Source organism: Anabrus simplex, chromosome 5, assembly GCF_040414725.1.
Source record: "Anabrus simplex isolate iqAnaSimp1 chromosome 5, ASM4041472v1, whole genome shotgun sequence".
NCBI classification, from domain to species: domain Eukaryota; kingdom Metazoa; phylum Arthropoda; class Insecta; order Orthoptera; family Tettigoniidae; genus Anabrus; species Anabrus simplex.
The window spans coordinates 301,621,388-301,639,115 of NC_090269.1; the positions used below are offsets into that span (position 1 = coordinate 301,621,388).

At 36.5% G+C, this 17,728-nt stretch overlaps 1 protein-coding gene across 5 annotated transcripts in view; it reads right to left on the reverse strand.

Moving 5' to 3' along the window:
• Window positions 1-633: 633 nt before the first annotated feature.
• The window catches only part of LOC136874506 (uro-adherence factor A), a 177,299-nt gene continuing 160,204 nt past the window's right edge, over window positions 634-17,728 (reverse strand). For 2 of the 5 annotated variants that reach the window (XM_068227632.1, XM_068227633.1), the window contains one exon: window positions 634-994. In XM_068227632.1, coding sequence (XP_068083733.1) covers window positions 794-994 — 201 coding nt within the window. In that variant the 3' untranslated portion in view covers window positions 634-793. The remainder of the gene's footprint in view (window positions 995-17,728) is intronic. The other 3 variants (XM_068227634.1, XM_068227635.1, XR_011018274.1) reach the window with 3 other exon arrangements.

Genomic DNA, 17,728 nt, shown 5'->3' on the forward strand with positions numbered 1-17,728 from the left:
GGTGGCTATTCAATAAACATTTATAATTTTAATAAGTATATTTAATTTCAATATGGACAAAAAATTATATTAATTACTTGTAAATATGTGGAAAGTTTTGAGGTGTCAGTGGAAGGATGCCTCGGAAAGACATTAGCAGACAAAAAGCTTCAGTGGAGTTTCTAAATGTAGGTTAGATCATAAAATTGAGATAAATTTGGAATTCACAAGGACCAATTGGGGCAAATACTCATTTATAGGAAAGAAATTAGAGATTGGAATAATTTATCAAAGGCCAATGTTGATAAATTCCAACTACTTTGAAATAGTTTGTGAAAAGACTAGGTAAACAACTGATAGGGAAACTGCCCCCTGGCAACAACCCTAAAAAAAGATCAAGGGTGATTGACTGAAATTATACTCTTAAAATATGTCTTTCTTTCCTTTGTCAATTAACCCATACATTTCCCCTTTTTGTCAAGATAAGTCTCTTTTGCTCTGCTTTGTTCCTTACATTTAATTGTTTTAAAGTAATTACGTTTTACCTGTTTATTGCCTCTTGACTAAGGGCGACTTTATTCGTTGATTTGCTTTATCTTTTGGTTGGCTTACAGATGCTAAGAGTCTCTACATATTAAATTACAAAGATTGATGCTTTTTAGAGCAGCAATAGCTGTCACTATAGTTTTTATTAATACACAGGAATGTATCAACTTTACAGCATTTTTCGGGACTGAAATTTGTGTTTATGAACTTCATCTCTGGTAAACAGCATTTTATTAAACAACGAGCCCTTTACTTTGTGTCTAAACTTTCATCGTGGATAACAGTACATCATATCTTCACCACTTTGTGGCTTTTGATACACTGCAATCACTGGTTTAGAGCCGCGACCCTTCTCGGTGACGGGATATAGGAAGATCACTAACTTTTCATGTAAGTTCAGCGTAGGTATCAAAGCCTTGTTACGAGAAGCACTCCTGACACAGAGCTTCAGGACACCATTCACATAAATCTGGAAATATTTAAAAGATACATTTAAAAATTGTACAGGTAACTTAAAAGAATAATGCTGTCATAATGCTTATGATATTTTCCAGCCATACTGCTACAAGTATAGAGAAGAGATTCACCAAATCTCTTGCACCTCATTTATACCTCTACTATCCCTACAATGGAAGGATGCTGAGGTAAACCTCCCTTCTAAAGAATTTTGCAATATGAATTTGCCTGATTTCAGCATAAATTTCTTTGTCTTGGTTCCTTGTTTTCTGAAGAATCTGAGGTGATGTTCCTACATTCTTGATTAAAAATGATCGATTATATTCAAAGCCTGTTCAAAAATAACCAAACTTTGCAAATAGTATAATTAGCTTTGCCTCTATTAATGCAAGGCTCTCGATGCTATTTCCCCTTATAGAGGCATTCCTAGTAGCAATTTGTGGGATTGCATGCAGTTCTGCCTGCAATTTCAGTGTGATCTCTTCGATTGAATGAAATTAGAATCTTTTTAGAGAGAATTTCAGCTTGGTTAGGTGAGTAGGGTGGATAAGGAAGCGCAGTTGTCTTTATGATCATCATAAAATTCACAAATCAACAGCGATGTGTGAGCTGATGAATCATCGTTACGGAGGCTCCATGAGCTGTTTCTCTGCAAATCTGGTCTTTTCTCCCTGACATTTTCTCTGAAACCCCTCAAGACTTCAAGATAATACCAGTGATTCACCGTTTGATCCTCATGTAGGAATTCATCACGCTCAACACTGTTGATGTCAAGAAATGACTGCCAACAATATTTTCACATTTGACCTGACCTACCATACTATTCTGTCATATCAAATCGCCATAACTTGCCTTACCATTCGGTACGTCCCTATAAACATTCTTTCCGGCTTTAAACAGAAGTTAATGTTGATATGCTACTTATCATATTCAAACATCTTAACAATCGCAACATGTACTGAACACAGTCGCAAACTACTACTTGTTGAACAGCAACTAATTGTTTCAGAAATGTATGGCAAATAGTTCAATCAATCAATCAATCAATCAATCAATCAATCAATCAATCAATCAATCAATCAATCAATCAATCAATCAATCAATCAATCAATCAATCAATCAATCAATCAATCAATCAATCAATCAATCAATCAATCAATCAATCAATCACTACTGATCTGCATTTAGGGAGGTTGCCCAGTTGGCAGATTCCATACCTCTTGATTTCCTAGCTTTTCTTAAATGATGGCAAAAAAATTGCAAATTTATTGAACATCTCCCTAACTCCACTTCCTAAAAACGAATATTTCCCCCAGTTTGTGCTCTTGAATTCGAACTTTATTCTTCATATTGTGATATTTATTTACTTAGGAAGGAAACAATACCACTTACCAGAAACCAGTAAGCTTCATTTTTCCATAGTATTTTCAAAGTTTGGTTATTTTTGAACAGGTCGCTGGCATAATATAAGGTCGCCTATTAGTCAGTTGACACTAGAATCCATTCATCATTCGTTTGGTTTAATGTAATAGCTACTTGACTAGAGCGGTAGCTATTTGAGGCTACGTTGTTGTTATTGAGCGGTTGCTATGAAAAGAACCATTACAAACTATCCACTTCATTGCCGTATCGATAATGTAATCTAATCAATATGAAAATATTTCCACCTAATCGATAATTTTCTATTTTTTGCCTTTGGCAATATATGAAGTCATTGAGAATAACAGGGCATGTTTCGATCACTTCGCGATCGTCATTAGCTGCGTACACAAAAGCTTAGATAAAACAGCATAAAGCCATCACATAGTTAAATCTTTGTTGACTTTAAAAACTAATGTTAGTAAAGGACGTATGGGTTGGAGGGGGGTGGTAGTGGGCGACGGGAAACATTCTTCTTTGTGAGAAGAGGTTTACCTACAACAATCCTAACTTTTACGTAATTAGAAATTTATTTAAGAAATACGACATCAAGGTAGCATTTTCAACAAACAATAACACTAGGCATATGTTTTTCAACCACAACACGGTTAATAAGAACAAAGAAGAATGTTTCCAGGATTCAGGAATTTATAAGTTGATTTGCAATCAGTGCAAGGCTACATATGTAGGGCAATATGGACGGAACTTTGCAATAAGGTACCAAGAACACGTCCATGCGGAAAAGTATAGTTGGTTTTCCGCAATGGGAATACATATGAAAGAGACGGGTCATAAATTTACAGATATCTAACAAGATCTTGTAATTATTAATGTAATAAATAAAGGTAGACTAATGAATAGTTAAAATATATTCACATTTTTCTGGATAAGTTAATTAATAAGGATAAGAACTTAAATGAGATGAATGAACAAAGAAATACCTTATACGAACATATATTGAGATACATGGATTCATTAGGCAGTAATCAAACACGCCCAGCAATATTGTAACAAGCAAGCACGAGGGCCCTACGTCACAGACAGAAGCCACCCCCTCGCGAGAAACAACAAATGACGATACGTCCTCGCTTCCCCTCACCACTTCCGAATCAAGCTAGCATACAAACCACATCACACCGCTATTAGTTAATGTCGCGAACAGTAGAATCAGACCCAAACCCTTAATTACGGGAAGTAAAGGAAGTGAATTGGACAGAGTTAACTTCAAAATCTCTCAATCAATTTCCATTATTCTAAATAATTTCCTTAGACAACATTTCTCCAGGCGATTTCAATTAATAGACGCATATTTCTTTTTTCCGGTTACAGATCGTACAACAAGTTATCCAACCTGATATGTTTATGAATATAGTTCTTAACCAACAGCGAATACATCCTTTCTACTTAGAAAAGGATAAACAAGAGGATCAGCCTTTTTAGTACAGTACAAAGTGACGAGGAAGAAACTAGAAGTCAAGTAAAGAAGAAGCATATTTCAGCAAAAAACATTTCTTCAGGATCACAACACCAATTTTTTAGATTTTTAAAAGAGTGATTTTTTAAGCCTTCGGGACCTAAAGTGATACCAAAGACATTTTTAACTCATAGATAGTAATTTAATTCATTTTAAAGCTTAACGTCCTTAACAACCGTCCCCCCCGCCGCACACTACCTCGCCCCCACCTCCAACCCATACGTCCTTTACTAACATTAGTTTTTAAAGTCAACAAATATTTAACTATGTGATTGCTTTATGCTGTTTTATCTAAGCTTTTGTGTACGCAGCTGATGATGACTGCAAAGCGATCGAAACATGTCCTGTTATTCTTAATGATTTTATAAATTGCCAATGGCAAAATAAAAGAAAGGTATCGATTAAGTGGAAATATTTTCTTATATTCATTATATTAAAAGAACTATCGTAGAGAGTTGTTCGCACTATTGATTAGTGAAGTGTACAATGAATAGGAAATTTTCATTTATTTTCATGTATTTGTACTGCAAACATAGTGGAAACATGATCATTATGACTGCGATATTAGAGAGTTAAATATGGAATGTTTTCCAAACACCATCTCAACAAGGTATTTACAAGCTGATTGCAGGTTTGAACAGATAGGCTCATTAGCAGATATTTGTCATTCAAGAAGACCTAAATCTCTGACTATAAGAGAAAATATGAAAGGTTTTGTGCAGTGTTCAATATACAATCTCCAGGAAGGCATAATGTGAGTACAGCATATCAAAAAACAAGCCTAAAGAGAATGCAGGAAAAGTTGAAATGAAGGCCATATGGGCCTACTTTAAGTTGAAGCTTAAATGAAGAGGACCCTGATAGGAGGATGCAATTCTGTGAGTTGTACGTAATACAACAAATTTGTTAACAAGTTTTACAAAAAAAACCATTCTATAACCTGATGAAGCTACTTTTCATTTAAATGGAATATTGAACAGGCAATATCTGTGTTTACTGGATTTCTGTGAATTATAATAAAATAAGTATACTTTAAATGGAATAGTACACCTATATTTTCCACCTCTCAGTACTGTACTTAACAAGATATAATTACATATAATAGTACATGTTTCTTCAATAAAACTAAAAATTTAAATCTCCAGCCCAACTATTCTATTCATTCTCACATCACAAATATGAATTCTACCATTCATATTAAAGAAACTGTTCATTTACTCAACACTAACCTAAATAAATAAAGTGAACTAGAAATAAATCATTTTTAAATTTACTTAATTTTGTCTAGAAAACAGTTCCATTTACAAACAAATTTGTTTATCAATGGGTTCACATGCTTCAAGTATTTTGACAGGCATTTTTTGGACAGTTTAGGAAACACCAAATCACTTAATAAACATAAAGATATAATTTGGACAAGATATGTTGACGACATTTTTGCTATAATAGATAACAAAGTCGCTAATGGTGACACTTTACTTCAATATTTAAATTCACTTTAGAATCTGAGACCAAGAGATCCCTCAGTTATCATGATCCCACAATTTCTAGGAACAATAATAATTTCATTTATGACATCTTCAGAAAACCAACTTCAACTTCAAATACATAAGACTGGACTCAAAACATCTAAGTATCCACAAAAATGTCTGTTTTTATACTCTGATGCATAGAGCTTTAAATATATCTTTATCAACTAAAAATTTTAAAAAGTACCGTAACGTTTGTAACATTTATAACAATAGCTACAATAAAAATTTTGTAAACAAAATATTAAAGTAAAACGGAAACCACCCCATAAATTAATTAGAGGTACAAAAGAAAAATTCTTACATTTACTTATGACAATAAAAATATTTTTCAAGTAACTAAGTTAATATCTTTAAAAAACTTAATTTCAAAATTGCTTTCTAAACTAATAAAACTCATTCTAAATTATTTTTCAATACCTACACCATCAATAATAATGATAAGTATTCTGATCTGGCTTTGACAAACTCAAATGAACGCATTGTAACTCTAGCTATAAAGATCAAACAGGAAGGAACATTCATATACATTACCATAAATGCAAAAACATGGAATATGTTTTCGGCCATGCACGAACATATGACAAGTTTCACTCACAGATTTACTTCTATCAATCAAGATTTTACAATCCCACATAAAATGCAAAACGGTACTTTAATGAACATTATATAAACATTCAGATTCTGTTGCATTAAAGAAATAATTCTAGCAGTAATCTAAATGAAATGAAAATCCTTTTTGAAGAACTATGCATTTAAGATATTTGAAACACGAAAAATAATTACCAGTGACTATATTACTTCATAAAATATGATCCCTCCTTCTCCTCCCCGCACTACTTAATAGCCTTAATCCAACAACACACAACACATACTGGTACTTGTTTAGCAGTCCTGCAGTTTGTATTAACATTCAACATTAAACAAGGCCATATGAAAGGCTTCTACTCTTTCTAAAGAGTACCAAATTAACATCTCTTTGGTATCTTTAATTTTATTATTTAATTATTAATCGTTATTCAAAGAATATTTAAATTCATTAGGTACGGTAATGATAAAGTACAGTTTTCTCAGAATCTTTATGTTTCCGTAACAACACTATAATTTATTACATTTACAGTTGAAGAAGGTCAAACAGACCGAAACATGTACTATTATACCAGTATGTGACTGTTTAGATGGTAATTGAAGAAAATGGAGTCACCAGATCGTATTTCATTTAATGGTACCTACAGTTAACTCTAAAGAATGCTAGAAAGTGATGGTGGAACAGGGAAACAGTCCAGTCTTTGGAAACCTGCAACCAATTTTGTAAAAGTTATTGTGGCAACAAGTCGAGGCACCACCTTACTACGGATTGGTTGTGAGAAACTTTTTGAACAACACTTTTGATGAACAGACTGGCAGACATGGTACCATTGAATAGTTACCTCATTTGCCCAGTCTTACCACTGCTTTAATATCATGTTTATTTTGTGAGAATTCACATTGTGGAAGATTTAATGGAACATACTGAAATGGAATTCCACAACCTAGTGTCCTTGAACATCTTGGATGAGATAGAATTCTGTATTAAAAAGATGTAATCTTTGTATAAAGAATGGAGGAAAGTATTTCAAAATGCCTTTAGGTTAACATCTGGATGTAATGAATAATAAATGCTTTGATTCGTACAGCTGCAGCTTTTTTAATGCATTTTGTCAACCAACTTTTGGGTCTCCTCGTACATTTCTTCAGCTAAAATTATTTGGCGAAAGACCAGTAAGAGTTGAGTTAAACTCATGCATCATTTCCAAAACAAGGTTCTTTATGTATAAAGAGATCTAATTTACAAAATAATATACTGGTACTATACCTATAATGTATAACATACAGTACCATATTCATTAATGTTTATACAACAAAAGAGAAATTTGTCCATTGTACTTTGTGGCTGTTTGTCCTTAATGAATTTCCCATTCTCTCAGTTTCAGTTTAATTCAAAGTCAGCAGAACTGAAATACTGAATATTGTATTTACAGCAAGATAAAGTGATCAATTACGTAATTTAAATCCAAAGTTCCTGCTGAAACAATCCCGTAAAAAAATTAAAATCCTCAAAAATTAGAATTGAGAATATATTTTTGAGCTATTGTTAGATGAAGAACAGTACAGATTCTGGAATTAATGATCAACAAATAACCTGGTGTATGCCATCTACATGATGTTGCAAAAATATTGGTAGACAAAAGAGGACACAGAGAAAGCTTATGCTAATGTTTGTTGAGGAAAGTTCTGAGAGTACCTTTCTAAGAGGAACATTGCTTCTAGTCAGCAAGGTCAAAATGTATTATGAGAACTGTTAGAGTCATGTAAAAATCAGAGATGGATACTTGGACTGATCTACAATAATGAAAGGGGCACAGCAAGGCAGCACACAATCCTTCATGCCAAAAATGTATAAAATAATGAAGCAGCCATGGTTCAAGTCCTGGCCAATGCATGTTGGTGTTTTGAAAGGAGAAGTCATGCCCTTTTGGATACGATTCCAAGTGAAACTTGAGGTTCCATGGTTGTGATCGTTATATCAACAATTGCATAAAAATGCAAGCTTGCCTTTTTAATTATCTTTTCGGTTTCATTCCATACCCTGAAGGGATATGGCAGCCCACTTAAAGTGTGACACCCTCTCTCTGGCCAGGAGATGTGTGACAGTGATTTGAGATGCAGTGAAGGGTGAGAAGGGACCAGCTCTGACCTATAAAAGGAACTGTCCTGGCATTTGCCTGAAAGTGAGAATGGACAGCTACAGAAAACCATTCTCAAGACCGAGCTCGATAGCTGAAGTCGCTTAAGTGCGGCCAGTATCCAGTAATCGGGAGATAGTGGGTTCGAGCCCCACTGTCGGCAGCCCTGAAGATGGTTTTCCGTGGTTTCCCATTTTCACACCAGGCAAATGCCGGGGCTATACCTTAATTAAGGCCACGGCCGCTTTCTTCCAATTCCTAGGCCTTTCCTATCCCATGGTCGCCATAAGACATATCTGTGTCGGTGCGACGTAAAGCAAATAGTCTTTATCAAGACAGCACGCGGTGAGGCCAGCCCACTCACCATCCAAATGCAGAGCTCGGCTTTCTCCCAAGCTGTACTGCTCAGTGAGTTTGCTTTTGAAGTAACAAAATTTTATGTCTTTGCAGATGGTTTAGTATTATGGGGAACACAGTAGTAGTAGTACTGAGCGAGTTGGCTGTGTGGTTAGAGGTGCGTGGCTGAGAGCTTGCATCCGGGAGATAGTGCGTTCGAATCCCACTGTCGGCAGCCCCGAAGATGGTTTTCCGTGGTCTTCCATTTTCACACCAGGCGAATGCTGGAGCTGTACCTTAATCAAGGCCACGGCCACTTCCTTCCAACTACTAGGCCTTTCCTATCCCATTGTTGCCATAAGACCTATCTGTGTCGGTGTGACATAAAACCACTAGTAGTAGTGGTAGTGGTGGTGGTGGTGGTGGTGATGGTGGTGGTGGTAGTAGTAGTAGTAGTAGTAGTAGTAGTAGTGTCCGACTCGTTGGCCTAATGATCAGCATACTGGCCTTCGGTTCAGAGGGTCCTGGGTGTGATTCCTGACGGGATTGGGGGTTTTAACCTTCATTGGTTAATTCCAATGGCCCGGGGGCTGGGTGTTTGTGCTGTCCCCAACATCCCTGCAACTCACACACCACACATAACACTATTCTCCACCACAACAACATGCAGTTACCTACACATGGCAGATGCCACCCACCCTCATCGGAGGGTTTGCCTTCCAAGGGCTGCATTCAGCTAGAAATAGCCATGCAAAATTATAGTAGTAGTAGTACTGGTAGTAGTGGTAGCAGTATTAGTAACTGTTGTTTCATTATCAAATGCATGAAATGAATACAATGAACATCTAAAATTCCAAAGAAAGTTAGTCATTTTTTGAATGTGTTGATTCTGCGATCAATTATATCTGTATTTAAATGGGCAAGAATGGGGACCTTATCATAATTACCGTACTTCAAAAGATCCAGGGTTGTCATTGCCAATTGAGTTTGATGTATTGGAGTGGTTTTGGACATTAGCAGAAATGACTGTAATTGCTACTGTAAACAAAAGCTGAATACTCAGGCATGGTTGTTGATATGTACATATTTTTATATACCGGTACAGTATTAAATTATTGTTGGTGGTCCTGTTGTTGTAATGTTAGACTCATAAGTTATGTATAGCAGCTTTTAGGAATGTATATAAAACATAGATTTCATACAAGCAGAATCTCTGGGAACTCCTAGTGGAATCACAAGGATTCAGAAAAATACACTTCATTCAAACCCATTCAGTGGCTTGTCTGAGAAAATTCTGAACAGTTTTAACAATATCACGTTTAAACCTTCTGTATGCAGTTAGTATGTTTGAAAATTTGCTATAACCACTTACAGGGTGGCATTTGACTGTATCTCTCTGCAGAAATCAGTTGTGATTGGTAGAAGCTAAACGTTCTTCTTGAGTTTCAAAAATGTTATGTACATACATACATATACAAACATACATATTCATTATAGACTGTTACACCTTTCAACATTCAGTCTGCAAGCATCTGTGAATGTACTAAATGCCTTCACAATCCTCTATTTGTAACTAGCTCTGTGGCCTTGTTTGGTTCCATACCTCTTGTCCTTAAATCACTAGAAACCAAGTCTAACTATCATCGTCTTGGTCTCCCTCTACTTCTCTTACCCACCATGACTGAGTCCATTATTCTTCTAGGCAGCCTATCCTCCTGCATTTGCCTCACATGACCTGACTAATGAAGCCAATTTACACATACAAACTCCTTCAGTAGAGTTTGTTCCTAACTTAGCATTCATCTCCTCATTCCTGGTACCCATGTGCCATTGTTCCTACCTGTCTGTACCAGCAATCATTCTCACTAATTTTAATTTCTACTTCTAACTTATGAATAAGATATCTTGAGTCCATCAACTTTCACCCCTGTAAAGCAAATTAGTCTGTAAATGTAAATACTCTGTAATCTGTTCTTGTACCTCTGCAACTCTGTGTTATGTATATATACTGTAAATACACTGTAATCAATTCCTGTACGTCTGCAACTTTTGTGTTATGTAATTGTAAATAATCTGAAATCTATTCTTGTACTTCAGCAACTGTTATGTAAATGAAAATACTCCATAATCCATTCTTGTACCTTTGCAACTTTCATGTTACGTAAATGTAAATACAGTCAGAAATAATTCTCTGTAAGCCTCATATTGATGATGTGCATATTTTATATGTTGTATGTGTTTATATGTTCAACCATTTACTAATTATCATATATACATAAACTATATTTTGATGTGTAAGTGCCCGCCAGTATGTAATGTCCTGTACAATTCCTATGTATGAGCCTGCAGGCTCGTTGGAATTAATTGAAATAAATGAATGAATGAATGTAAAGATAGTTTTGTCCAGGAGCTGACTTCTTTCTTACAGAATACTGCTCATTGCAACTGTAAGCTTACTGCATTAGTTTTTCAGCACCTTAATTCAATCTCACTTACCATACTACCATCCTGACATTCAGTTCTCTTAGGTTTCTTGACTACTGACATCACTTTGATCTTAGAAAGGATAATTTTCAAGTTCCAAGGTATTTGATTAAAGGCTTTCAGTACAGCCTGCCATTAAGACCAAGTCATCGGCATAGAATAAACTGCTTACCACATTTCTGCTTAACTGAATCCCTCCCTGCCACTGTATACCAGTAGATGATCCATGTAAACTATGAACAACAAAGGTGAATAATTACAGCCTTGTCTAATGCCTTGTTGGTAGTTACCAACTGATGAGCCCAAATTGGCACACTGGAGTGAAATGCTGGCAACAGGAATGAGTTAGCTGGAAAATTTATAATATTATTCCCTATGGGAATTGATTTTTGTAGCATCTGATGGCCTAGCAACCATCAGTTTTTGAAAAGGAGGCAAAGCCTCTCATAGTGCATTGGCACTGCCTACGCATTGGCCTCCATGGTATGCACTAGCCATGTTTCTTGGTAGTTACCAACTGGGGTGAAATGCTGGCAACAGGATTGAGCTAGCTGGAAAATTTATAATGTCCAAAAACGGACCAATTATAACCACTTAGTTGAGCATCTCGTATCTTTACTACCAAGTCTTCCCAGCCTAGAATTTGCAACTTTTTTGTAAGATTACTGTCCAGAAAGTTTTCTGTGCTGCTTGACCTAGCCTTTGCAGGTTATTACCAACATTTTCCAATAACTTCTTGGATTCAGCAATAATTTGTTTCACTTAGCTTCTCATCTGGTAGTATAACCAAGAAAGAGCAGCAACAGTTGCAAGTCTTTGATAATAAAGTTTATAGAAAAATATTTGGCCCATGGTTCCATCCTATCTCTCAAAGCTGGCAGAAAAGATCTAATTATGAGATTTACACACTCTCTCAACAACACATTATAATGGGTGTGATAGAATCCAACAGACTGTGCTGGGCTGGAGATGTACTGAGGATGCATGATAACAGAGCACCAGTAGATCTATACAAGGGATCTCTTAATGGGAAAAGACCTTCAGGAAGACCCTGAAGCCCCAGGAAGAAAGAGCTTACAGTCAGAACATACAAGCTGAAGATTGTGGTACATTAATGTAGAGTGAACACGTGATAGCATCAGCTGTTTGGTAGGCAATATGAACATGGAGAAAGGTTCCAATTTTGAACAAGGTATTGTTGACTGGTAGACGCTAGGAGATATGTCAGGAAGTGCGTCACTAGCGGTCAACTTTTGGTAACGCTATCACCACATGGAGAGAGACTTCATAAACTTGTGCGAGCATGCAACAGGGTTCATTCTTTAGGACACTCTACATGGCATTCATCGCTCATTGAGTGTTAATTGATTCTACAGGATTTATTCTTAGATTGTGAAGCTGTGTCGATATTTTCACCTAGTATGGCAATGTGACTTTATTTTTACCTTGTACAGTAACAGTACTTGGTAATTTCATTCCGCCGTGATGGTGTTGTTTTATTTATGTACAAATGAGGTTGAAAGTGGGACAGTGATCTAATATGTACAAAATTATCAATCTAAGGCTTGGCTGTCAGAAACTGTGTACATACTGTACATCTGTGAAATTGGGTGGTGATTCCTGTATAATATCTTGGAGTGATGCATGGATAGCAGACCAATCTTTTAAAATAGTTATTCGAAGCTGGGAGGATCCAGAACATCAGTTTGAAGAGGAAGTGTTTGTGTGTTAAGGGTTAGAGATGACATTAGTAAATAACGGTATCGAAGTATAAGGCAGGTTGTCGCACCTTGTCCTTACCAGGTAGTACCGGTAAGTGGAATATAAGTGAAATCATACAGCGTCTATTGAAATATTACCCAATGAGGTATGTAATGGAAATGTATAAATGTGTATAATAACTGATTGTACTTAATTTGTTGGTGAACTGAATAATACATTGTTTGTTAAATTTGGAGACATGAGTTGGGTTATGAAGCAGAACTGTTTGGTATCATTAGATGATGATAGTTGTTTTCTTTTTTTAAAAAATAAAGTCACATAGTTAACCTAATAGAAAATTTTTATTGGTGCAGTGAGAACCTAGCATGCTACCCATTTTCATTTTCAAGGATTAAATAGTGTCAGGAAGCAAATTTGGATCCTTGTCAGCAAACAAACATTTCCCTACGAGAAAGGGTTCTTTCATGTTCAACGTAGTTATTTATTTCTGTAAGTATTTTGCAGATGGCACCCAGTATCACCAATTTATTTTTTCATTTCTGTTATGATGATCACCTTTAAAGTTATAGATATTGCCCATTTTAGTGGCGAGTATTTTATGAGCCATTTAAGTGAATTAGTAACATATATATGTATATTACAAAATACACTGCTAAAATCGAGGAGCATGAGTACTGTCTAGGGTGCCCAAACATCCTCTTTTATCTGGACATGTCCTCCTTTTTAGAAAACTATCTGGGGTCCAGTTGGATTATTTAAAAAAACCAAAATGTCCTCCTTTTTTTAGTGAATCTGCTGATTTTAGTTTGTTTTCAAAAGTATTCTTTATTATGCGATGGCATCATCGTTATCGCATCGATATACAGAAATGTGATTATGGATATACAGTACATGCGATTATTCTATGCATGCCTTGTATTGAGGTAATAGATGCTATTTACCACTCAGTACACCGCAAGATTTTCTCTCAGCAATATCCTGTAAGAACACTGCTATGTTAATGTGTGCCAGCTGACAACATGACAAGCAACAGGAGATAACCAGGATTTGAAGGAAGTCTGCTTTAAATAGATAGAGCTGAAAAGTGATACTGATTACTGTGATGTTGAAAAATGTATTCTGTATTTCCAAGCTAGGTCTAAATTCTTTCAGGTTGATAATGTGAAATATTTTGATCAGTTCTGCAATTTTGATTGATGATTAATGCTTGTTGTTTAAAGGGGCCTAACATCTAGGTTATCGGCCCCTAATGGAAGAAAATGAGACGAAATGAAATGACAAATTAAAAACCCAAAATCCTCCACTGACCACAATTCAAAATGTGAGGATGAAGAATGAATGGATATGAATTTAAAACGATCAGTGGAACCGACCCACAGTGCCTGACATGCACAGAAGCTGGCATAAAACGATAGTATTACTGAACAAGGGACTGCTTCTATAGCACGATGATTGATTGATTGATTGATTGATTGATTGATTGATTGATTGATTGATTGATTGATTGATTGATTGATTGATTGATGCTTGTAGTCGAAAGGAGTCCAAAATCCAAGTCATCGGCCCCTCATAATGGTACTTACCACTAGAAAAGGAGAACCATGGTATTGGTCAGGTTACGGTACTAATAAAGAGTAGCATAGACTCGCGGTATTCCACACATTATGGTACTACTCACAGGTTATGAAATTCGCACATGTATTACAGACCTAGCGTGTTTTGCACATTGTGGCACCATTGACAGGCAACGCAAACCTATGGTGTTTATTACCTAAGTGTACTAACCACAGGGACTCATACTATCCTGTGGTGTTCCTCATATAGTGGGTACTAATCATACGCAAGCCAGAAGCATGGGTTCCGTCATCCCATGGTGTCGCTCATATAGTGCTACTAATCACAGGTACTGTAAAAGCCGTCACACACTCATTTGCTACTAATCACAAACCTATTTGGTACCTAACATAGTGGTACTACGCGCAAGGAAAAGTGACCCATGGTGTTCCCCACATGGTGGTACTAATCACAAGGAGTCTCATGGTTCTAACATAATCATCGTTTGGTTGCCCCTTTTAGTCACCTCTTACGACAGGCAGGGGATACCATGGGTGTATTCTTCGTCTGCGTCCCCCACCCACAGGGAGTATTCTGAAATTAAAAAAAAAAATTCCTGAGTGAGAGTATTAATGACCCTGAATTTAACAAGTTACCTTGTAGTCTGAAATGGGCTAAGTATTTCTATTCACATACATCAGTTGATTGTAATTCAGAGTTATTCAAGCTTGCAGAATATTTTTTTCTATAAGAGGGCACAATGCAAATGTAGAAATACTGATAATAGGGAGCGTAGTAGAATTTGTGAAAATCCTCTTTAATGGTTCAATATAATCTAAAGGAATTTTATGTGTACTGGTATCTTTTACATATGTTAGGCATACCAAAACTCCTGAAGACAACTGAATCATCAGAAAAGTACCAGCAAGGAGTGAAAATCAGTTTAATTGTTTACTGTATATGTAAATAGATAAATTTTGTTTTATATATGTGAAAATTAGAATTATGTCTAAATTCAGACTCTCAATGGAGGATTTTTGTGTCCTCTTTTTCCCAGCATTGTCCTCTTTAAATAGTTTTGTGCTATTTTTTATCTATTTGCATCCGGTCACCCTAGCATTGTCACCTGTCGTTTATCCACAGCAAACCTAATATCATCTTTTACCTGAAGTAACGCTATCGTCATGCTGTGGCTCTTTCTGAAGCCAGAGTGCAAAGGGTCTAAGAGTAAATGAATTATGAGATATCCAGCTATCTGCCTACAGAACAGGAGCATGCTTGTCATAGAGTCCTCACAAAAACCAATGTACTTTAAAGTTCACATTGTGCAATTGTTGTATAACATAAGTTATTAATTTCATCTCTGTGTTGATGATTTACAATTACAAAGAAGAATTGGAAAGATTGGTCCTCCCGATCAACACAAATCTATTTACAAATTATATGCATCATATTGTAGTTGAGGTAAGTCTACATTTTTCACGTCTCTGTAGCTTATATACTTAGCTTTACACTTTAACACTCACAGTGAGTAGCACAGATAAATGAGATTGTGCATAGAGATACCAGGAACAGAAATTTGTTCATGCTTGACAGCCTTATGAGTATTACTTGTCACTAAGTAGTCAATTAGAGTGTGAATTGAACTGTTGCATGTGTGTACGTGATTAGTTCCGTCATGTCCATTGAAGTGAACAGTCTACGGATTTGATCCAAGTCAATAGTCTGGGTCAGGGGCTTTATGTTAAAATCACCAAGGATTATGATGTGTTTGTAACCTGGTGTAAGTTTCGGAAGGGGTGGAGGAGCTACTGGTGATAGTGAAAGAGGGTTGTCATTGTCTTGAACCAAGCTCGGATAAATGGCATACAGGAATTCTCATCTGCTACAAGTACAGGCTCATTAGTCTTAGCCATTATCATGCATTACTGAATAAACACTTCAAGTGTGTCTGTATTTCTTACTTTAGGTAGTTTATAAACTACTACCATTAACACTTTTTGATGGTTGACAATTACCTCGAGAAACATATATTCAGTATGTGGGGGTGTCAGCAGGAGATTTATGGATTATTTTGCTCTTAATGTCATTTCTACAGTAAAATGACACACTGCCACCTTATTTACCCCCGTGGCCATTCCTGTGTAAAGTATATCCATCTATTTTTACAAGCGCAGAACTGATACTGTTAGTCAACCAGCTTTCGCTCAGACCAATTAAATGCATATTCGTATTAGCAATTATGGAATGGACTTTGTCAAAGTGCCTTAAAAGTGATGGATGGTTAATGTAGTAATAGTGCAGTGTTCTAGGAAATTGTGACAAAGTATACTTCAGTAGGATTCCTGTGGGCTCAGTCTGGGGTAGAGGAGCTACTGGTGATAGTAAAAGAGGGTTGTCATTGTCTTGGACCAAGCCCGGGTAAATGGCATACAGGAATTCATCATCCGCTATAAGTACAAGCTCATTAGTCTTAGCCATTATCATGCATTACTGAACAAACACTTACCAAGAGTTTTCCAGGAAGATTTGTTGGCTCAAGAGAGAGAGAGAGACACACACACACACACACACACACACACACACACACACACACACACACACACACACACACACACACACACACACACACACACACACACACACACACACACACACACACACACACACACACACACACACACACACACACACACACACACACACACACACACACACACACACACACACACACACACACACACACACACACACACACACACACACACACACACACACACACACACACACACACACACACACACACACATGGAAACTACTGAATATTATGAAACTTAAAACCTTAATTAACTATTACACCTGCTGAGATTAGAGCTGTTTAATTAACCTACTGTACTAATATATTGTTTTTTTCAATTATTTAGTGGCACTACTAGACATCCTTTGACTATCTATACTCACTTATGCCCTAGGATAGCTCTGTTTAGGATCTGGTTCCTGACACTGGTTAGTGATTCAGTTATTAGTAGGTTAGAGCCTTTCATAATTTTTTTCACTCTCCAAACCCCCTTATGATCTTGAAACCTAAGAAATTTGATGATGGTCGGTCATCTTCCCATCACTATGGCTTCAGCTGTTGTTCATTTCTCATCAAGCCTGTGGCAGTCATTGTCTCCTAATGAGATGTCCAGTTTAGCTTCTCTTTGACAAAATCCATAACATTTTTATATACAACTTCAATGGGTTCCTCGACAATGCCATGCAGTAGGAGACAGTTAAGATAGTTGTAGGCTACTGAGCCAAGTCACCAATCATTTCTTCATAACAGGTTGGAGTCTTGTCCATTGCCGATATCTTCATCCTTAGTTTGGTAATTTCAGTGGCATCTTGGACCTTGTAGGTTTCGAAGTCGGAAGCCAGTCTCAGTATTTCTTGACGTGGGTTGGCAGTGGTGGTGCCAGCACTGGTGGTCACTGCAGCTAGGAGAGCTTGAAAGTCACTCA